General features: G+C 40.8%; 1 protein-coding gene across 6 annotated transcripts in view; it reads left to right on the top strand.

The window, feature by feature from the left end:
• Nucleotides 1-24,616, top strand: part of nphp4 (nephronophthisis 4) — a 182,060-nt gene that overhangs the window by 24,250 nt on the left and 133,194 nt on the right. For 5 of the 6 annotated variants that reach the window (XM_069694067.1, XM_069694066.1, XM_069694068.1 and 2 more), the window contains exons 3-6: nucleotides 2,656-2,825; nucleotides 3,228-3,292; nucleotides 15,920-16,069; nucleotides 20,461-20,597. In XM_069694067.1, the coding sequence (XP_069550168.1) occupies nucleotides 2,656-2,825; nucleotides 3,228-3,292; nucleotides 15,920-16,069; nucleotides 20,461-20,597 (522 nt within the window). Of the gene's footprint in view, nucleotides 1-2,655; nucleotides 2,826-3,227; nucleotides 3,293-15,919; nucleotides 16,070-20,460; nucleotides 20,598-24,616 lie in introns of those variants that run through there. The other variant, XM_069694070.1, reaches the window with a different exon arrangement.

Genomic DNA, 24,616 nt, shown 5'->3' with positions numbered 1-24,616 from the left:
AGCACAGGGCGCCAATGGCGAAGCTGCCAATCTTGGTGTTCTCTGGCAAATGCCAATCGCCCTGCACCGTGTTGGGCTGTAAGCACAGGCCCCACTTGTGGACGTCGGGCCCTCGTACCACCCTCATGGAGTCTGTTTCTGACAGTTTGAGCAGAAACATGCGCATTAGTGGCCTGCTGGAGGTCATTTTGTAGGGCTCTGGCAGCGCTCCTCCTGTTCCTCCTTGCACAAAGGAGCAGATAGCGGTCCCGCTGCTGGGTTGCTGTCCTCCTACGGCCCCCTCCATGTCTCCTGGTGGACCGGCCTGTCTCCTGGTATCTCCTCTGTGCTCTTGACACTGTGCTGACAGACACAGCAAACCTTCTTGCCACAGCGTGCATTGATGTGCCATCCTGGATGAGCTGCACTACCGGATCAACTTCTGTGGGTTGTAGACACCGCCTCATGCTACCTCTAGTGGTGAGGGCACTGGCAAAATGCAAAAGTGACCAAACATCATCCAGAAAGGACGAGGACAGAGAAATGGTCTGTGGTCACCACCTGCAGAACCGTTCCTTTATAGGGGTTGTCTTGATAATTGCCTCATTTCCACCTGTTGTCTGTTCTATTTGCACAACAGCAGGTGAAATTGATTCACAATCAGTGTTGCTTCCTAACTGGACAGGTTGATTTCCCAGAAGTGTGATTGACTTGGAGTTACATTGTGTTGTTTAAGTGTTCCCTTTATTTTTTTGAGCAGTGTATATTGTATAAAATTGTGTTTTATATTAAACTGGGCCTACTGCCATGTATAAACATACCTTGTTATTGTGCATTCAATACTGAGCTATTAAAATAATACACAGGTTCATATGTTCATTTTTTAAAATTTTAAACATGTGCAAGGTACAGTGAGTAGGTTGGCCGTGCCACTGCCATTTATAAACATACCTTGTCAACTGATACCAATGCCAAAATCAAAACAAATATATGAAAAATTGTCTAATCAACCAAAAACTTCCTGACCCCCTGCAGTACCTCTGCGGATCCCCTAGGGGTCACGGACCCCCTGTTGAAGACCTCTGATCTAATCCATTTTGGAGTTCTTTTCAGCAGGACCACCAGAACACTGCTCAGAATGCGTGACTTTAGCCGTTAGCATCATAACGACTTGCAGAAAGAATTCATTGACTTTGTATTTCACGAGAGAAATGTGTTGGAGCCAGCCCCTAGGGGCCATCAGTGGTATTGCACTTGAAGAGACTCCCGCATTAGTCCTGTTGATACCAAATAGGTTTGTGCTAACTGTGGTATCGTAGCAGCATTTCTCTCTTCAAATTAATTTTTCCAACAACTCCCAAATGTTGACCTGGGCAGAGTGAAGACAGGCATGTGCCTTATACACAAAAGAATAATCCCAATTATTTCCACGGTCTTTAAAGCCTTTATATGTAAATTGTTATGTAATCATAGCAACCTTCACATATTTTTTTAATGCTGTACTTTTTTGTGTAAAAAAAAAAAAAAACCAACATAGTGACATTTTTGGTGTTTCCAAGACCTCAGACTCACCATTTAAATTCAATGTGTGTATGCTGTTTGTATTTTGACTATCTTTGGACTGCAGCAACTTAAAAAGACAGCAACAGTTGATGCTTCAAGCCAACCGAGGTGCCATGGGACGATGTACCATCTGTTATTGCTTATAGGTCTTTTCCCTGAAGTGAATCTCAACATGCTGTCGATTGGTCATTATTATTGTACACGTCATCTTTCTGCAATATGCTCACTTTGTCTTGCACGAAAAGAATACATGCAAAGTGTGGAGGATATATTACATCAACTTTTTTAACTCGTTGTTTATTCCTGTCTCTCTTTGGCATAAATGACTCGTGTATATATTTTCTTTCCTTTATTGCTGAGCTGCTTTATTGACAGACCAGGGTCCTAATGTCAGTCCAATATATGATTGTCTCCAGGTTGTGTTGGTTGCTGTATGACGGTCGTGGTTGCTGTAACCTCTGGAGCGTACATTTCAGTAAAGGCATTGAAATTTCTCGCTTGTCAAGTTGTTAGCATCGTGTGTACATATGCAATGTGTGTGGGAGTCTTTGTGAGTTTCCACTAGTTGTGTTGTGTGGCACCATGTACACATTCATACCCTCAGTTTTTTTAGTTAATGAAATCTATGCGTGACGTATGACGCGAGTATATCAATGAAAGAACTTGAGCAATGATAGCAGTATCACTAAGACAAGTTTAAAACTGGCCGTTACTATAGCTTGAGCACATCTAGTTAAGGTTTTAGGGTAATCAGGGACTGATATACTTACTGTAAAATAAAATCTCATTTCATTGAAATGGTGTGTAGACTATAAACTTTGGAATACATGGAAAACATCAGTGTTTTATGGCTTGATGGAATTGTGTGAGGATTTATTGGATAACTTGTTTATTTGCTTTAAATGTTGCTTATACCTGCAAAAGCTCCAGTTCAACGTCCTGGTGAATTGCGTGTTTTGTTGGCAACTTTCTTTGTTTCTCCCCAGGAAAGCTTACAAGGTCTCTCTTTTTTTTTTTTTTTGGAACAAGATGAAATCCAAGCTGCATCTTAAATAAAATAAAGTTGTAGTGTTGATAATGTCGTGTTTCATTCCTTGTATACGTTTCCCTCAGGTCCTGTACTTCCATACGTCTCTGCTGTTGCCCAGCACGCTGGTGGTTCTGGAGCTGGTGTCATTGTCACCCAGGCCAGACGGCTCCCATCAGGCTCTGGGGCGAGGCTTCACCGTCCTGGAGCTTTTCACCAACAGGACAGAGGCTCTGACGACTGATGGGGACAGAAGGTGATTAGCCCATTCTTAATTACCCCAGCCAGGGACTAATGAACCTTCTCATCAGAAGATTATTGAAGGACAGGTATATTTATAGTGAAGGGGTTTCTGCTTGAATTTATCCAGGGACTTATTGTCCAGCCAGCTTCTTTGGCCTTAAATATTTACACCTGTTCAGCTTTTGTATCAATGCGTAACAAAGAGAAAGCAATTATAAGCGTCCGGCTTTTTACTGCATCCATTCAAAATCACTGTTTTATGTAAGCTGTTTAAAGCAACCAGGGTTTACTCTGTTGTTGGACAGCAGAATTGAAAATAGATAGCACATTAAGAGACTAATGTTTTTCATATGCAGAGACCAATAGCAGCTCTATTAATTTAAGTCATTCAGGTTGGTCTCAATTCCTCCCCCAGGCTGAGTCTCCACCATGGATCACCGAGAGGCCTGCTCCACCCCCTCCTGAAGGACACTGCTGACTGTAAGAATCTGTTTTCAAACACTACTTTTGCATGTATTTATTAGTTATTTGTCCTTCGAGTGATCCAGCATGAACGCTTAGCAGCATTTATTTCCAGGCCAGTAAGGCCACCTGTGTTTTTCTGAGGTGACAAAATTCAAACAACCGCATAATTGTTAGCACATGATGACACAGTCGTCAAACAAAAGTGCACTTTTTAACTTTACCATGTTTCATGTTGCAAAGTGCAATATTCCAGTGATTCATTTGCAGCTCATACTGCCTGAAGGGATTATGTCATCGGGTGTAAACTTCGCAGACTGTAATCCATAACGGTGGTGACCTGTACTGTCAATTTAGCTTTGCGGAGAGTGAAACTGCATAGATCTAACAATTACTCATCAACTCAATATAGTACTATGAAGTACCAAATACAGAACGTAGTCAAGAAGTAGAAAGAAACAAAAATAAATAGTTGCAAAAGTAATTGAGGTGAACTAAAGTGCCGCCACCATCCTGAAACCTCACTGACAATTTGGTCAAATAAACCTTTTTGAGAAAAAAACTAAATTAAATTTTGGTGGAGGTGAGGAGCATGTAGAGTATTTAGTGAGAGGATGGGACATCACTAGTCATTTTGTGGGCCCTCCGCCATGCCAGATTATTCAGTGATTAGATTTCTATTAACTAGGGCAAGTCTTTGCCAGGTACCATCACAAAAAGATTGGACTTTGGTCAACTGCCATGCAAGGTCAGTGTCAAAGAGGGAAAAGACACACACCAGTCTGTAGCACGGTTAAGGTTTGGTTCATGGGCTCTCCAAACTACCATACTGTTTAGAAATCGGGATAACAATGTGCAATACACTAACAATGCACCTGAAAGCACCTCATGTTAGGACCAACACACCCATTAGTGCTCAGATAGGCGCACATACATCTTCCAGTTCAACAATGTGGGTGCTGGAAGGGAAAATGAAAACATTGTCAGTCTGCAACCTGTCGCCATCTTGCTATTTTGGAAACTGGAAGTGACCATATTTGCATAAACTGAAGAGGAGCAAGTGGTAGATCTGATTGGAAAACCGAGGACACGTTGGCCCGCCCACTGACGGTGAAACCTTATTGTACCACAGGCTTGTCAATCAAACAGACAAGCTCCCAAATATACGCTTGCATTAACTAATGTGAGGCATTAAGGGGCATTGGTAAATGGTGGCATCTAGTGATAGTTTACATGTGAGGCGTTTAGGACACATCTGTGAATTGTATCATTTTACAATAATCTGCTGGCGAGGCTGCAAATGAAAGTACTATAACCTGGGTTACTCTCCCCCTCTAAACTGCATGAAGATTTGAACCGTAATGTGTAATATCCTTTTCTTTTTGTTAAAATGGATTTTTATAAAATTGGAATTGCAAGTTGTGCGTTCCAGGTGAATTTGTCCATTTTTGTTACTCTCCTGTCTTTGTTTTAGAAATGTTTTTGCGTATTCACAATTATTCCTTGGATTATCTTTGACTATTAGACTCACATCAGTTTAGAAATTGAGAATAAACCTTCTTGAATTATTGACTTTGCTACTGAAGCTCTGGGTTGGTCTAGATATGTCCTTGCTTGGCTTAAAACCAAGGCTATAAATTACAAAATACTGTAGTGCCTCAGTATGAATAACACTGAGCCCAGTGAGAGCCAGAGTTCCTGTCTTGGCTATCATGTCACATGAATATTAGAAAACCTTCTCTCAAACGGACTCTTATGCTCGCTGCATTATTAACCACGTGCCTGTTGTTTAGTGGAACGTTGCTTCTCTGTTTTAAGAGCCATGTTTCTGACACTCCCGCTGCTTCCCTTTTATGGTCAAAACCCACTTTTTCTACATCTTTTTATCACTTTTAGGGCCTGATTTACGAAACCTTTGCATGTGTAAAATCCACAAAATACCAGCAATTAAAAAAAAACTTCTTACGACTCAGCATTTTCCTGCCTCCGGGTCGTTCCAGCGTATCGCTGCTTGGATACTCCCGCCCGGTCCCGCTATTCAAGGTGTGCTGTCACAGGTGCTGAATGTGTCCCGCAGAATTCACAGGTAGCTTCATCAGGTTCACGAGCACTCGCGAGGCACTGAATGAAAAGTACCCACAGAAGGATCTGGACCTGCTGATCGGTGTTTGTCAGAGGATCTCATCCACCGTCCCTCCTGTTTTATTGCCGACGTTTTATTATGAAGCCTTTTTGTTTTCCCCACAGTATTGACTTTCTTGCTAATAATCTCCTATAAAGCATTTTGTTCTTGTTATATTTATATTTCTTAATTTCAATGGGATCAGATTTCCTTTTCCGGTCGCTGTTTTCCTTTGCTGGAATCGCTTTAACACACCCAAACACCTCATTTAAATACAGCGATTTGCACCAGATTTCAATGACGCAATTACTCCGAGTAAATCACCTGCAAAACGGGTGCAAAGAAAAATTTGCAAACTTTTAGAAGGAACATGCAATTTAGTACCCGTTATTTGAGATCTTAGTAAATCAGGCCCTTAGTCTCATCTACTGTGACAGGGACACGGTCCGTGTATCTGCTGACTAATGTGAACCACTTGGGTCTAGGAATTTATAGACGTAAACAAATATCTAAAACTGTTTTTTTTTTTGCTCCGATGGAAAGAAATACATTCCTTATGGTGGTCATTCTTTTGTGATTGTGTGAAAGAGTTATAATGAGAAAACATCCCCTGAAGGTAGAATTTGGTTTGTCTTTCATTACAAATTCTACATTATGCAGTTTACTTCACTTTGTTTTCGGAATCCAGTGAAGATCTTCATTATTTCTGTTCTTGCTAATAAAGTTGGGGTTAAAAGTTTAATTGAGCAGTGAACAAACCTAAACTCTAAACGTCTGTATTTCCACTTGTCTGCCGTATTAAAGTTATTGCAAGGCATGACACATCATTACAAGTAAATAGAGAAGCTGCTGTCCTACCGGGCAGACGCATAATAGACACGGACAGTGAGCAGGGTTCGGTTTATACCACATTTGGTGTCTGTTTGCATGGATGTGTTGGTGCATGTTTAATTGGCACGTATCATCTGTGCAGTTATACATTTTTAACTGCTTTTGCACTTTGCAAACACGGAGGGTCTGAGGACAGACGCGTCAAATGCCGTACACATAGCTCTTGAGGCAAATTGGTGATTTATGATATTTAACTATACAAAACTTACCTGACAGATGAAAAATTGTACGTCACATTCACCTTTGTGGCCATACGCACCTACAGCGTGTGGAATATGGAAACTATAAGCTGAACTTTTGGTGTTACTCTCATGCAATGGTTCCTAACCGTCAGGTTGGGACCCAAACGTGGACCATTTTGAAATTCAGGAAATTGTAGTCACACGCTACGCACTAGTTTTACATGATTTATGGATAATGTTGCATGGCATATTGGGTTCACAAAGTTTATTGGAAATTTTGACATAAGAGATCACCAAGTCATGTGTGACCATGAATGTACAGTATGTATGAAACCTCCTTTTTGTCTGTATGAAAACATCCTTTTTGTGCACTGTATACCTCTTTCTCTACAGTGTTACAGCGCTTGCTCGGCACCCTGCTAGATAGTTGAGATCATGGCCGTGCACAGGATTATCATCTTTGTCCAGATGGCCAAAGTGGAAGACAATGATTCTTTTATCTGAGCATAGCAGTGTGAATATTGTTCAGTATTGTTCAGCATGGAAACCTTGACATTGTAAATCAAACATTTAAATGGAGAAACCTTTTTCCACCTTTTCAAAATTGAGTATTTTGAATGTTGTTGACGCATTGGTACTTGATGGTAGGTTGGCATGGCAACATGTACATTAGTTAAATCGAAAGCCTGTGACACTCTCACTTTCCAGGACTTTCAATTATGCAGGACATTCACAGATGTGACAGGAAACACTGGAAATGGAAACACAATAGAAAAGCAGACTTCATTAGAGTAAATCCTGCACAACACAATTTAGCATCACAGCAGTCAAATTTAAAAAAAAAATAATAATAAAAATAAATCACAATTTTTTATATATTATAATATTCATATTGTTTATCATTATTGACATTAGTTAGAAATAAATCTATTGTACAGTCAACTTAACTCATGATTTTAAGTTCTACCGATGATAATTAAGCAATTTAAACCTGACACAGATAAATGTATCTAATTATCCGGACTTAATAACAACAGAAATGTTTATTTGATATACAAAGGATAAAGTAAACATCGAGTAAAAATTTGTTTTCCTAAATTGCCCAACGAAAGCACACGTGAGAATCATTTTGTACCTTTGAAAGTAATTACAGAGTACGATTCAAAGTTGTTAGAGTTTATTCACTTACATTACGAAAGTGAAATGAAGACATATTTAGGAGTTTTTTTTTCCCCAAGAATAAAAATCCCCCGAGGCATTAAAGTGGCTAAGTTTTGTCTTTGTCTTCATTCAGTACCGGCGGGTCCATAAATATGCAAATAGTCCCCGCCTCTATCTCCACCCAACCCTCTGCCACTCCTCTGCAGCTTGAGACGGCAGTTCCACGATATTTAAATCTCCACCCCGAAAGTTGATGCGATTGGTTTCTTAGGTATGTGATGTCGCTGTCTGAATCCGTTTTTGAGGCTGTTATTGGCACACTGCAATTTCAAAGTGGAAATGCTCATTTTGCACACGTCTACTAGCATATATATATATAAAAAAAAAACACCACATATACATGTTGACATGGTTAAAAACACAATTTGTTTTGGAGGGCATGTTTACATGTTACATTATGTATGTCAAAGGATATTTTGTAAGGGGCTGTTTTTACATAGCAACACATTTGTTGAGAGTAAGAATACAACAATTTTTTTAAACTTACACGCAAAATCCAAAATATGTATGTTGGGAGGCCAAGACACATTTCATTTCAATTTGATGATATGTTCACATGAAAGGTACATTTTAATGTGATTTTCCACCATTCTGTCATAACAGAATCTTTTTGACAACAGGCCTTGCTGAAGTGCCACTGACAGGGTATATAGATGTGAGTGTAAGCATATATATGTGTTCGTGGTGTGTGTGTGTGTGTGTGTGTGTGAGGGGGAAGGAATTGGCTGCCAGAATAGACAGGCAGAGTATATACTGTAGGTGGCTGCCAAACTCCACGTGTTTCTATGTTCTACTGCCTAGCCAGGCTCTCTGCCACTGGCTGAGTAACACACACACACACACACACACACACACACACACACACACACACACACACACACACACACACACACACACACACACACACACACACACACACACACACACACACACACACACACACACACACACACACACACACACACACACACACACACACACACACACACACACACACACACACACACACACACACACACACACACACACACACACACACACACACACACACACACACACACACACACACACACACACACACACACACACACACACACACACACACACACACACACACACACACACACACACACACACACACACACACACACACACACACACACACACACACACACACACACACACACACACACACACACACACACACACACACACACACACACACACACACACACACACACACTCTCCTCTCCTCTCCTCTCTCTGGGATTAGGGTAATTATTGGATACATGAAGAAGAGGAAAACGGAAGCTAGAAAGTAGAAAGGGTTTGCTTTGTCAAAAATGGAAATGCAGTGATGATGCCTAAATTCTTATGACTCTAAATACAATTGTTGTGAAATTAAATAATTGATCGATTTGACAAAAAACACAATTTACCGACCTGCTTCAAATCTACAAAGTGGTGCAGCAAAAACGGAGGAAACCATAAGCTTTTTCATAACCTGCACATAAACCCACATTCTACTTTCAAGCAAAGAACACAAGTAGGATCTATCAATAGCTAAAACACAGTTTTAACCTGTGAAATACAATTGTACCAAAAGACCTAGGATTTGTGGAGAAACACTGAACGTGGAAAGAACAATTTGGTGTTAACCGACACAGAAAAAGGAGCAGTGACAGCACACAAGAAAGAAGTGGTGGCGGCGGCAGAGAAGTCAAAACCCCTCTATTTTCCAGAGCTGGAGTCGGGGTCAAGAGGCAGGAAATAGGAAAAAGGAGGGAAGATAGAGGGAAGGAAGTTGCCTCGGGGCTTTTGAAAGTCCTAAAGGATGGGAGGCAAAAATAGGAGGAGGAAACAAGCATGAACGGAGTCAGCAAGCTCATTGGGCTTGATCTAAGCTTCTCCTCTCAACCAACTGGGAGGAAAAGTGAAGGAGCAGAGAGATGTAAAAAAAAAAAAAAAAAAAAAAATGAAATGAGAAGTATGGAGGGCCTCTTAATGTGATGAGAGGACAAACAGATGGTACATTGTGTTCACATTAACATATTTTAATTCGAAGCAACACCACGGTGCATTCATTTATTGTGTGTGATGTTGTGTTGGGGACACAAAGGTAATGCCATGACAGATTTTTGTCAGTGATATACCAACAAGCCTCTCTGTGGCTCTGTTAAAGAGGTTTTTGTCAGTGCCTTCAGCTGGGTTTTCCCTGTATCTCAAACTGTACGGCATCCCACATAAGTGTTTGTTTTCACCGCCTACACCAAGCTTTATTGCTGTTTGGGTGGATTTCAAACACACATATTGAAGGTAAACAGTGCTTTCACCCTGATCCGACTCCTTCACTTGTACTTGTGCCACTTAAGGCTCAAATTGAGCTGTGGTTAAAAAACAACAACTCTGCTTTACGACTTCATCTGCAGTGATGCTGCAGGGTTTTCATGTACAGCTAGTGGTATCAGTGGATACAGCTAATTTACAAAATCCTAAGGATCTTTTCCACTGGAACCGTCTGCCTCAATGTCCGCTGTCATCGTAGAACAATGCCTGCGATTCCACCAGACGCACTGAGGTGTGCTAGCAGTGTTTCAGAGTTGGCTCGGCACTCTGCTTCACTAATAAATACGCGCCTAATCTATTTTTGATGGAAACGGTCTCAAACTGCATCAGTGTGCCCGTATCGGATCAGCCGGAAAGGAGGTGAGAGGAACGCCATAGAAGAGCCGATCAATTGTCAAAACAAAACGCCCCGTGCAGACTCCCAATTGTATATCGCATCGCTGTGACGTGCATAGAGCAGAGATAAGCTTCAACATTTGTGGAGAAGTATTCCAAGTTGATCAAATTCAGCACCTGATTTACACACGGTCTTTTGTTAGCGCAGGTCCGGTTGAAGAACCGAGGTGCCATCACACCACAGCTCGGGTCATTCGCACTGCATGTTTTCCCTCGGACAACTCTGAACAGCACAACTCGGTGCTGACAGTCTGACCCTGTGGGACCGAATCACGGTGCACAACCCTGCGAACGTCAAAGAAAACCCGCCCGGTTGCGTCTGACCAGATGCGTCTTTTGGGGTTTTCAGTGTGATCTGGCTAACTGAACCCTGGTAGCAGCTCAATACAGCAGAATACGTCCGGCCTTCGAGACGAGCCGATGTGCCCATCAGTCAATCCAAGGTTATCTTTGTGATTTTAACACAAAATGACTACAGTTGTAGTTTGATGTTACTTCCAGCCTATTAAAACCATGTTGAGGTGATTGTTGCAGTTGTAAACGTTCATCATTGTGGACGCCACTCTACAGAAATATGAATATAGTAAAACAAGGTTGATTTAAGATTAAATTGACATAAACTTAACTCGACTGGCATTGAGGAGTCTGTGAAATGTGTTCAATATTAATATTGTTAAATAGTGTGTGAGTTATACAACAAAGAATCTATGTAAATTGCTCCCACCTTCATGGCTTCCTTCTCTCCCACACAACCTTCTCCCAGAACCACTGCCTGTGTTTGTCTGATGCTGAGCCATTTTGGGTTTTTTCCCCCCACTTCATCGTGTCACATCTCTTGCCAAGTTGCTGCTCAAGTGACTCCTGAGGTACCTCACCACTGCTGTAAGGAAATGTCGGGCTAGCTTTCTAATCTATGCACAGCATCTGACTGAAACTCGAGCTTGATGCATAATGAATAACAAGAAATAAATGATGAAAAAGTTGCCGACACCTGGGCGCCATCTGTGTCAAGAAAGTTCTACGTTTGATTTCCCATCCTACTTTCTTTTTTTTCCGGGTTTCATGGCAAGAAACACCTTTTCAACGAAAGCTGCTGTTGCCACAGAACATGTTTGTAGAACAGAGTTGGAGCTTTGCTGCAACCTCAGAGATTTCCCCCAAACCATTTTCCTTTTTTGGCTTTGGACATAAACAATTTTCTTTTGTAGTAAGTTAACTGTTAGACAGAGTTAAAGGATTTGACTGAGATGAATCGCGAGCAGGGAGGGGATGAGAACACAGTGATATACTCCATCATCTTCTTTCCTTCTCAATCCTCTTTCAATGACTTTAAAGATAAAGGCACTGGCTCTGCCCTGAAAATGGATGAAAAGCTGTTTGCAGTCGAAATGGACATCCTGCCCATCGTTCCTGTGAACCCATCAGCTTTCTATAATTTAATGTTTTTAATATGACAGAAAAAGAACCACTATATCAACAGAACTTTTCCTCGAGTTTCCAAGAAAACAATTTATTTCAAATAGATTTAAAACAACATATATTTTTTATTTTACTTGTTCATTACAGCTGATCTCATAGTGATTCATATATATTGTTTTGTTGGTTATATTTTTTTTTGCCAAAAAGATTACATATGTTGAACTTGTCTTGTTCTTAAAATCACATAGCATCATAAATATAAATAGTGTGTACTTTCTGTCTCAACTATTTCTTCAATCTGTTCAATTATTGAATAACTGCAATATCATTTGTTTCTTCTCTAATAAAATCCTTATTTCTATACCCCTGGTATGAAAGGTTTATTTTGTTCTGGGCACAGTTTTGATGTTTTAAGAGATAACGGTAGGGGTTGGAAATGTGGACCGAAAATATTATCACAATATTTCTGCAATAGCTCTCCTTGACAGCAGTAAAAAAACGAAAACCTGAACAATATTGTATTATTACTTTCAAGAACAAGTGTTGTCGATTTATATCTCAGCACAGGTGTAACAATTTACCTTCAAATATTCTGCCTGACCTGCTTTCAGCCACGACTGTTGTTGCCGTGCAAAAGTTGTGCATGTAGCTTATGTCACACTGTGACGCTCTGGGATGGTACGAGTTTTTATTTTTTTTGTATGATATTTTAAATGATATCAATACCATATGGCAAACACATATTTATTGAAGAAAACACAGCTTCTGTGTGGCTCACGTTCTGCTTTCCCCCCCCCAGACTTTGGGCTTCTGGGTAATTTTTCTTACAACTGCAGTTCTGTATCATCATATATCATTGTCTGGCAAGGAGTTCTTTGTATTCCGGCGTACAAGAAGACTTGGACCTTTGTGTTTGCGTACATGCACACAGCTTGTGTGGTGATACATTTTGGGCTTCCTCTGCACACGAGCAGGAAATGAAGGTCACGCGAGAACCGCCTGTGCGGTAAATTGTGTTGCTGGACCGTTTGAGTATGTTTAGGAAGTGTTTGTGTGACTTTGAACAACAGTTGAGCCTGACACTTGAAGTGGGAAAGAAGAAACGTATCTGATAATGGTTGCACAACATGACCTCGTGTACTCACACGCACCGATGGAAATAAAGCAAAGCGGTATCAGTAAACAGGGTCGGAGCCACTTTCAGGACAAAGACTCACCGGGGATGCTAAGAAATGACACGACTGCAATCCCGGAAAACGTTGCCAGCTGAAGAGTTCAGAAGCTTGTTTATTAGAAGTTGTGTCGCCTGCCTCCAAACATTATAGGTCTTTCACCATAACTACAACACTGTGCGTGCTGAGTTCACTTCTCACCTTGAACGTGGGAAATGACACTTCTGAGAAAACATGTGGCTGCATAATGATGAGTTGACCTTCACTGACTTGTAATTTTTAATGATGGCGGTTCTTCTGTGAGGCTATATTTAATGTAAAAACAACTTGACAGTGATACTGACGGAAATAACAACAACAACAACAACAACAACAACAAAATATTCAGTATATTTAAGACGAGATAGAATTTGATACTAATGAGTCCAAAAACGTTTGTTTACATAAGCTCGCAGTCATTACATTTTCAATTTGATCCGCCCGTTTCATGTTGCTCACAGCTTGAACCCTGGTATGGATTCTCTGAACATTGCAGCGCTCTTTCAGGGGATCCAGCAACGTCTTGTCATGTTAAAGTGCGTCTAATTTTTTTTTCTCATTCTGTATTTTCCCTGAAATGTTGGCTAGCCAAAGTACGGTGATCGTGGAGGGAAAGGCTTGTGAGTCAGAAATCCTTGCTCTTGTTTGGACTTCAGACAGACCCGCCGGTGCTTTGATATACATTTAGGGTGATTGTTCTGCCTGTCAGTCTTCAGAAGGTTGCATGTCAGAGAGACAGAATAAATTGTTTGTTTGAACCATGAGGGTCGACTTTATTGCGTCTGTCTCCTTCTGTAAGCTCTCCAATTACAAAACCATACAACAATGCTGCTCGCGTTCCCTACAAGCAGTCTGGTAAACGTTCCATCAGACTCTGAGCGGTTGCCCCTGTGTTTCTCCCCCAGTTGTGTTGGTTTTGTATTTTGAAAGGGTGCTGCAAAGAAGACCAGGTGAGGGCATGGAATAAAGGAAATACGATCCAATGAAAATAACATGTTTATTTAAGAAATATCATTAAAACATTTTTACTGAGCTAAACCAAATCAAACTTTGAAGCTGCAAAAGCATTTTATAATCGCTTGTATGTTTCTCCAGTGTCAGCGAAGAATGGAATGAAAACTTCAAGAGACTCGGATATTAATATATTTAGCTCCAATATCAACTTCCGTGGTTGAATTTGCCAAATGTTATAACGCTGAACCATCTTGACATTGCGTTGGCCATTTTGACGTTGGAAACATTGCAGTGTACCTGTTTTTAGTTTGATAACAGCGCAAACATGTTGGAACATTGCACGGCTGGCGTAGGTAGCAAAGTGCAGAAATACTCCGACTACTTGGATGGCCTTAAATTTTACAACTGTTTATGTTTGTCTAGGTACAAAATTTAGATTGTTTATGGCAGTGACTGATGTGCTTTGATGTCATCTAGGATCAAAAGACGTTCGGTACCAAATTGTAATGACAAGGCTACATCCAGCTGAAGGATGTAGCCGTCGTTCCATTGACTAGAGAAGGGGTCTCCAACCCTTATCTTGCGAGCTACCAGTAACTCCTCACCTGTTTCTGAGTAGCTCATGGAAGGTCTGGACTAAATGCAGTGCTTGCCGTACATAGACTTACTTGGGCGGGCCAAGTGACTTGAGAATCCTCAGGACCCCTGGACGAGAGGCTTCTCTGTGACGCTAGGTAGCATTTAGGGAACATCGGTAAATTGCAGTGTCCAGCGACAACTTGCATGAGAGGCGTTTTGGGGGACATCAATTAATTGGACTTACAAAAAAAAAAAAAAAAGACAACCAGCTACACACTCTCCCCTTCTAAACTGCATGAGTAAAATGGATTTTATTGAATGGGTATAGACATTTTTTTTATAATTCTGGAATCGGTATCGAGGTCAAAGTATCAGTATCGATATCAAAAATGTCTGAATGATACCCAGCCTTAGTTTTATCTCATTTTGATACTTTATATCCACAGTTTCTGTTTGAATACGCCCCCCCCTCTGTTTCTTCAGAACTGCTGTACTACTTTCATACTATTACCCTACAGTGTGTAAAGTTTTCCTTTCTTTCTGTAGTGATCACCCCACTTTGTTTACCATAATAATTATGTACCAAAATATACCCCATCACTTCACAGCTCTCGGACACCGCCATCATTTGACTGTTTAGAATGTGTCACCTTCAGATCACCGAGTGCCGTCTTGTTGAAACTGCCTTTGGGGAGTAAATGGAGCTTCTTGTATTGATTGTCACTGATGCTGTTGAAGGTGTAATCATTAACCCTGTCAGAGTGAAAGATTGTGATTCTGTTCAGGCTTGAAGGAAGCCAACATACGCAGCGCATCAAACAGCATTTTACTCACCTTCTAAATGATCTGTGCTTTGTGTTGATGGCGTGAGTTGCGGGTCGTGGCTTGTCATTGGATGACCTGCTTGAAAGATGACAATATCTACCTCATTCCTCATACCTTGTGCTCCATCTATGCTGCAGTGCACTTCTGGACCAGTGCGTTTTCCAAGCTGAATGGTTGTCATTTCAGTTTTAGCCCTGGGAAATGATGCTTTCAGTGTAATGGTACATTGCACCTAGGTCACCACCAGCCAAATGGAATATTGAAAAATGGAAGTGTCTGCTTGTTGGATGTCATGTTGTCAGGTGACTCCCAGCTTTCTGGAGAAATATTAGACTGATGCAGCGAGGAGACGGATAGCATTTCTTTTCGAGGGTTGGGAATGATCGCGGGGTGAAATATCATATCCAACTCATTCGTATTCAGAGGAAGAGTTTGCTTGTTTGTCATGAAATGCATGTCAAATATTTTACATAGATTTGTTATGTGTCTCTTTTTGCAGACAGCAGTCTTTTGAAGATTATTGATGGAACACATTTGTCCTGTGGGGTGAAAAACCATCGTGCATTGGTGTCTGTGATGCACCTCCTCCCAGAGAATGTCCTTGTGTCTGGAGATGAGAACATTCCTGGACTCGCAGTTTCTCCAACAGGTAAACTTCAAAAGAACAAAGGTCTATCTAGACAACAATAGAAGACTGTAAAGGTGATGTGCTGCTCCTGTGAGAATAGGTGTGGATATATGGAAATGTAGGAACGTCGCTGTTGGTTTACAAAGAGCCTCTATATTCTTTTTATCTTCTTTGTTATAATTTTTAAATATATGAAGATAAATGAAAGGGATAACATAAAAACTCCCTAACGAAGGTTAGGATGGGCTTTTAAAAGCAAAAATACTGTTTGATATTTGCTGGGAACGTTTCAGTTATTTGTCGAATGCCCCCCACACACACACAAACACAAATGGAAGGTATTATCACGCCATAAACCCGGGCTCAACAAATGGCATTAAACTTCAAAAACCCTCCAAAATCCAATAATTATTCATGGCTCATCGTCTGCTTTGTGCTTCGCTCTAATCTCACCACTCTTATGTCACACCGGAGCCTGGTAGTATCACAATCTTTTAGTACTTTTTATGCCGATTGGTGAATGGCAAACAGCTTTTGGGTGCATTGCTGCCACCTTCTGGTAGTACTGATGTATTACTGCAAGGCGCTGGTCAAAACTGGGTGAAATTATTCTAGAAGACTATTTCATCTTGTGTTTTCCAATTTTAAAAATTAGAAAGTCATGACCCCTCCCTAAAAGATGATCATATGTGTGAGTTTTGTTTTTTTGCAGCTCGTCGATAAAAATACAGAGTGGTTACAGGTTCAACTTGTTTGCCTTTTGCTCATGTGGTGGCCTGGTTATTCTCTTAAGATTATTTTAAACACATCAGATTTGTATAACTGGAATCAGGTTTGTTGACCTCAACTGTGGAAGCAGGAGAAAACTGGCCAAAATTAAAAAGGCAAAGATGTTTGAAAATGGTTCATGTTAAAGTGAGTGAAAATATATTTTATTATCCCGATGACCCACATTTCACTGAGGTCTGAAGTCACCTGGAGTTTGCCTCTTTCTTGTAAAGTCTTCTCACTTTCAGATTTTTCTGCACTTTCATAGTCCTTACTGACACTTTCTCTTCACCATTTTAAAAAAAATAATATTCTCTGCTTTTCTTTTTCACTAATTTCAACATGAATTTACAAGATAACAAGGAGTCTTTTTTTTAAATTCATGTTCTGGTGTAGTCACACATATTTAATCTTCTGAAAAGGGAATTTTAGTCGTGTACGAACGGGTTGGACCCGTGTGAGTTATTAACTGAGGTTTAGCAGAAACCTGGAGGGACACTGACGAGTCTACCTTAAAGAATTTACTAAGACCAGAGTAGAAAAGGAGATTTAATCTCTAGTGTATTCCTGGATAATATTATAGACTGTGTGAAGTAAAGTTCGAGAAAAGTGCACAAGACGTACAACTGAAACAACTGCTTTTCCGCTACTTCATATCATGAATTGAATCCTAGAGAACGACCCAAATCAAGTCGACTTGTATTTATTTTTATGCATTTTTATCTGTTTATTATGATTTGATCTGTTTCTAATGCTTTTTATCTGTTTTATCTAATTTCTCGTCTATATTTTTAAATGTTCCTTTTTATCTGTTTTACTGTGAAACACTGCATGTTATTCTCTTACTGTGAAGCACTTTGAGCTGCATTTCTTGTATGAAAGGTGCGATACAAATCAAGTTTTATTATTATTATTATTATTATTATTATTATTATTATTATTGTTATTGTTATTGTTCTGCAGGACTTTAGACTTCTCCCATTGAGACAACTCTAATCAACCTACCTGTACTGTCCTTTCACTCATTCATTCAATATGTGCTTGTTTCAGACGAATCCATCTATGTTGGTGGTAACAGACGTGTGATGTGTTTGTTTCCATCCCAAATCTGTGTTGACTGCAGTTCCATGCTGCTCATGAGATTCAACAATTAACAGTGGAGCTGCATTTATTTGTACTACCACTGAACTACACTACTCTTGGTGCACTTTTAGTCCTCATTCAACTGTCAATAGTTTAAGAAAGAGCTAAAGTCAACAAAGAGGTCACCTGCACTCGAGCTAGATTAATATGACAAGGCTCAGCCCAACGCATGAGGCATATCAGGTGTAATCGTACAATACATAATTCAACAATGACTCACTTCTCTTCCTCCAGCTGTCACAGGAACATACAGGACATTCATCATCGTACTCAATGTGGGCCTTTTTTGGATGGGAAACTTAGTTCCATCAGAAGTTAAAATGTCTGCAGTACTTAGGAAGTAAGTTTCTAAGGGGGAATGTAATGAAGTCTGACAGTGCAGCGCTATAATCATTGGGAGTCGGTGGGAGGTATGGTAGCAGGCTAATCCTCTTCATGTTCTGGGGCTCTGAGCAGCAGAGACCTAAGCTGCCTTTTAAGACCACAGCCACCGGCTTGATATTCACGCCGCATTCAGAACAGTCCAACTCTGTGCTCCAGAGACAAGGGCTGCAATGAAACGCTTGATGGCTGCATTACTCTTGAAGAGATTACAATCACGCTGGCTGTTTTTTTTTTTTTGTGTGTGTTGTGTCTAAAAGAGCTGATTGTGGACTTCACAGACTTTCCCGCTTCACCCATTGACTGTGATGCTTTCTGCAATCGATTATAATTCAATTTACGCCAAGTATTCAAATGGAAACAGTTTTTGTTGGGTTGTTTGATGAAGGCACTGATTTCTCAATGTGGTATAATTATCCCAGTGATTGGCATTAGGCAGTTTACCACCAATCAATGGAGCAGCTATTTAGCTGGAGCTGCTATATGTTCAGAATCAAAGAGCGAGAAATGACAGTATAAACATTTGCTGCCAAAAAGAGGAGTGCCTCTCCTCATCCAGTTCATGGATATCTCCAAGTTATCTTTCACAGAATGTATAATGTGTATGGAAAAAACGGTGTGGTCCATATTTGCCACAATAGACAAAATAAAAACAAACATACACAAAGTAACTTTTACTTTGAAAAACGTTTATTGGCCTTAATATTCTTACTGGAATATTTAAACTTAAACTATAGAAACACATTATGTTCACCATATTACGTAATTATGACATCCTAAAAGGTTCTTATGATTATGAGGAATAATACATGACAAAAAAAGGTTGCAGGGACATCGTGTTAACGTATATCAGGGATGAGAGTGACATGATCTCACATATATGATGTTGGGAACGCACAAGAGCACAGAAAACGAGGGATATCCATCTTTCACAAGCAGTCGAAATCTGTGTTAAGCTGTTAGCCTGCTTAGATTCAGTCGTCTCAGACTGTCGCCACTTTAAACTATTGTTTGAACAGAAGTGGTGGTTTGATGGACCCACCGACTGACTGGCTGACTGACTGATTCCCTCGCTGACTCACACTTTCTCCTGTCAGGCTCTCGAAGTGGCCAAAATCACATTCTTTGACAGCTGCCATTTGTCAGACTCTTTTTGAGCTCGTCAACAGCGACAGCTATAATTCTTGGCAGACTTCAGCAAGTGCTGTGAACTTGTTTTCAGTCGTTCTTTGCTCTGTGGCATTAGGACACTTCCACAGTAGGTCCGATTAATCTATACATGTGCCCGAGTACGATGATCCCCCCCCCACCCCATCCCAACCCCTCCTCTCGCCAGTCTTCACATTAACTACGCTTACGTCATCTTCCACTTGACACTTGTTTACACAGTAAAAATGTGCGCTGAATCCATTTGATTCGGTTCGTACAGGTAACTTTACAATGGAGCACGGCTTCATGTTGCTGCTGCTCTTCGTCTGGGTGCGAAGGGAAGGAGGACATCATCCGTCATGCAAGAGAGCAGATTCCAGTGTTGATCTGCAGAGAACTTGTTTGAAAACCTCAACATCTTTACTTGTGTGTACATGTTTCCATACTTGACAGTGGAAACACACCTGTGCACTCAAAGTAGCACGTTTTCAGTTTGAGACACAGTCGTGGTCTTATTGAAGAAAATAGTTTTCTAAAGCATGTTATTTGTTGAGTTCATGTAGAGCGACTTGTCCATAATACCGAAGAACATTTTTTTGGCCACCCAGCAGTGCTCTGAGACGACACACCTCGGTAGAATCAGCATGGCGAGAACATCGTATCAAACCATGTATTTCCACTTGACCTTTCTTTTAGAGCTTCTGGGATGCCTTGATAATTTTTCTCAGGGTAAATGTTGGTGGATTTTTGCAAATGGGTCAAAACAAAAACAAAATATACTGAAATGCATTTCACAACTTATTGAACAGGATTTTCCTCAGGACAGCCATTTTCTGAGCAGAAAACAGTCAACATTTTAGACCAGAACAGACCATGTTAGACTCGGCAGTGCTCTAAATATGATTGAAGAAAATCCTGTTGATACAAGGGCATGTCTTCACGTTGATGTTATATGTTCACACTGTCACCAGGAGATGCTCTGCTGAGGCCTCAGCTGCTCAAGATGCTGCCCTTCACCCTGAACAGACTGACTGTCTCCCTCCAGCCGTCCCTGCAGAGGTTCGAGAGCCAGCTGCTGCAGCTGATCAATGCTGACTGTCACAACACGGTAAGGCCGAGCTTCCATAACACACACGGCCTTGGCGGTTTATACACATGACGCATGAGGGACAGTTTATCATGAGAGGTGTGCAACCATCATCTTTTGATCCATATTGCACACGGAGCTCCACAGCTTGTGCGTTTGCATTATTTGTGCACCGAAGAATGAAGGGAAATGTGGAAGTCATAAAACAAATATGTCTTTTCCTCATGTCATGTCCTTTAAATGCACAGAGTGTGGCGTGCTTACAAGGGAAGAACAAATCACCTTCTCTTCTCTAAAGGCGCAACGCATACATTTAATCCTGATAAGGTTTCATCCTCCTGAGGTAACCGCTCACCACACTCCTCAAATTAAAGATGGCCACGATGGCCTTGACACACCTCTGCCAAGATTATTTTCTCCAGCGTGATGCTGCCCTTTATCTCACTTTCCGTTGCTTTAGTGTGCAAGCACAAGCCCTTTTTACAGCTGCCACTGCAATTTAAGTCACATTCCCTCCCAAACTAAACAGAGCTTATCTATTCTCTTCCCTTTTCCTTGTCTATGGAAACCCAGATGGTTAACCGTATTTGACAGGTGCAACTTTTGACTAGCAATTATACGTGCAATGGCTTTGCACGGGCTCTATCTGTTCACTTCAGCCTAAGTGAGATGTGTCTTTGGTAGGGATGAGAATTGATACGACAACGCTGTCACCCTGTGTCTATTTCCCGCTGCTCTCTGGTACTGCCGGGCTGGATCGTCAAACGCAAATGCATGAGACCGAGAGAGTGTTTAGAGTTGATTAAGTTGAGCAAATAGCAGACACCAGTGCCTCTACCTTGTAAATGTATGCTAAGTGCACCTACATTAGAATAACTGCCTGACCACTGGTGTATTTGTATCCACCTGCAGGTGACTGACAGTCGGTGCTTATTTTGCCTAATGAGTGAAAGTGTAGAGTGCGTGTAAAAGCCTGAACCCTAAAATGTAGGTTTTGAAATTTCTATGGCACTGCAGATAATTATAATGCAGCATTTTTTTTAATGAACTGTGTAGGAAAATGAAAAGAATATGTTCAATGTACTGGACCCTTGTATATTTTAAATGGCCCGGATTTGTCCATAATCTTGATATTATTCTACTTAATAAGTGACGACCTCGTACTGTCTCTCTTTCTCACACACACACACACACACACACACACACACACACACACACACACACACACACACACACACACACACACACACACACACACACACACACACACACACACACACACACACACACACACACACACACACACACACACACGAGATGAGATGATACTATGAATAACAGTCATGTTTACAATCAGCCCTTTCAGGGAATTGCCAGGAAATTGCACAAAACGCCACAGTAACTGTTTTCCATCCAGGAGTATTGTTGCTTCCACAAAAGAACAAAAACCCTCTTTCTTTTTGTGACCTTGTATGTTTCTTTACTGGTGTTTTTTTTTTTTTAGTTCTGGTAAAAGGCTAAAACGGGCTTGGTACACATTCCCCACATTTATTTCTGTGAATTATGATGCTTTTCATCATCTAAATTGAGTGGTCCGGGCCACGGACCGGCCTATCCGCTCGCCCTGCATACACTTTCACTGCTCTGGGCCAGCAGCTGTCTCCCAACCTGATGCTTGATAATGGCTTTGTTTTTTTTGTTTTTTTTTACTTTGTGTTGCACTTTTCCCCATAATTCACAGTTCCTGCTTTTTAAAAGAGAAAACATTACTAAAGATGGGAAATAGCAAACGCAACCAAAAAAAAAGAATACATGTAGGACCAAATGAGTAAAAAAACAACAGATCTGTAACATGTTGAAGGCAGATTGATGAGAAGAAAACATGATCTGACATAATTTTCTAGTTCCAGTTTCTACCCATGGTAACCTTTGGAGGAACCCCCACCAAAAGATACAACACCTTACTGCCGGTGCCACCATTAGGGAAGTGATCATGACAGCCTGCGGGGAAAGCTAGTGAGGCGAAGCACTTAATATATTTCACCAGGTGTTGTCTTTTAGCCAACATTTTACAACGCCATTAACATAGTTGTAAAACAAATGCAGGGGCCCCTTAATGTCTTTGATAGCAGTCTATGTTGCATCCACATGCAGCCACAAACCTCTCCCTAGAATATTATTGATTAGTCTGTGATCAACTGTTCAAATCAGCTGGAGGTTTGGTTTTAGATGTATTTCTGTCCACTAGTTCAATAAGAAACATCAATGAAAACTAGAAAAAGAAATGAGAAAAGGATTTTTTTTCTCTTTGAAATGATTTTCCTCTCTGTATTCTTTTTAATATATTGATCACATAATTCTGACCCCCCTATTTTGACTCAAATTATTGGGCAGTCCCTGCCTCCCCTCTCCCCTTTTCCATCCAGACCCACAGGAGGGACACAGTTCTTGCGGGACCGGTAAAGCCTTTAATGTTTAGTTATATTCAAAGGGAGGCTTTGTGGAGACTGAGCCCTCCCTAACTGTCCATACTGTTCTGTGCCAATGCAGTGAGTCCTGAATTCACACCATGGCAGAGGCAGCAATAAATGCATTTTATGTGACCAAAAGAAAAAAGGGCAGGGGAGAGAGATTTCTAATTTAATTGGCAAATTGCTATTAACATGTTCTGAGGCACAGTTTGTTCCCCTTAAGGTACAAACCCCACTGAAAGAGCCACCCTCAGGACAATGGCTATTAAAACCTCTTGGAATGAACGAATTTGGGTAATTTTACCAGCCTTGTGCATTATATTCGAAGCTCTAATCAAAGAAATGTAACACTGCAGTGTCAAAATAACACACAGTATATTAAAAATGCCAAGTCAGAATATCCATACTGTAGGTATCTAAAACTGTTATCAGATTAATCGGGGTCCGTTAAAGAAGCCTTGTGTCCAGTGTGCCTGAGTGTAATGTGTATACCAAATTAGAGTAAACAATAGCAACAATAACCACAAACAAACCATAGATATATAGAAGTGGACGTAGTCTCCCATTCTGAAAAATGAGGCTGATGCAGAAGTGCCTTAAGCTGCAATACCATCGAGTGCCACTAGAGGTTGGCTCCAAAAAGCCTTCGACTGTATAGACTCCCATTCAACTGATGTCTTAAAATTCATAGTCAATAATGTTTTTCCACGAGTTATCTCGGTGTCTCAGGGCATAATATTGTCAGGTTTCCAATCAGATTGAGGCAGATCAGCTGCTCGCTGCCCCCAGCTAATCCCAAAATGATCCCAAGCAAGATGGTGACGGCCAAAATCCGAAGTCGAGGCTTCATAACAGCCGCTCACAAACTAATGAGTGCCACTTGCAAAAAAAAAAGAAGTAAAGTGAGACATCCATTTTCTGATTTTCTCACCTTGTCTCTAAGAAATAACTCTACCAATGAAACAAATGTATTATTGCTTGTTTATGTGATCAAATCTTTCTGTGCTGACGGACATACTGCCATGCATCTTAATGAAAACCGTGGAAAGTAGATTACAACTTTCTTTTCTGAGGTAAGTGTCATGTTGCCATGAATCACTTTCTCATTTAGTCAGTCACAGTTTTTTTTTCTCATTCTTGAGGTGTTCGCTAAAGAGCCTCGCAAGCAGCCGAAATCACGTAGTCTAGTTAAATGTTCCAGACTTTTATAACTTCACTGATATGACGACATTCTCACGCCTGTGAGAGGTGTTATTACATGCAGAAGTCAGCTTGATTGCAGCTTTTAATTAAAGTGTGTGTGTGTGTGTGTGTGTGTGTGTGTGTGTGTGTGTGTGTGTGTGTGTGTGTGTGTGTGTGTGTGTGTGTGTGTGTGTGTGTGTGTGCGCGTGCACGAAACAGACAGAGGAAGAAAAAGAGCATGTGTGACCTTTAAAAGTGTGACTCCTGCTGGATTGTCATCAAGCTGTCTCTGAAGTGATGCTTACACCTCACCCGTGTGTGTGTGTGTGTGTGTGTGTGTGTGTGTGTGTGTGTGTGTGTGTGTGTGTGTGTGTGTGTGTGTGTGTG

This window comes from Brachyistius frenatus, unplaced genomic scaffold (genome assembly GCF_029030835.1).
Source record: "Brachyistius frenatus isolate BFR_SWC_R1_liver_20210118 unplaced genomic scaffold, ASM2903083v1 Contig_16, whole genome shotgun sequence".
Taxonomy (NCBI): Eukaryota; Metazoa; Chordata; class Actinopteri; family Embiotocidae; genus Brachyistius; species Brachyistius frenatus.
This window is presented reverse-complemented; position numbering and strand designations above follow the sequence as displayed.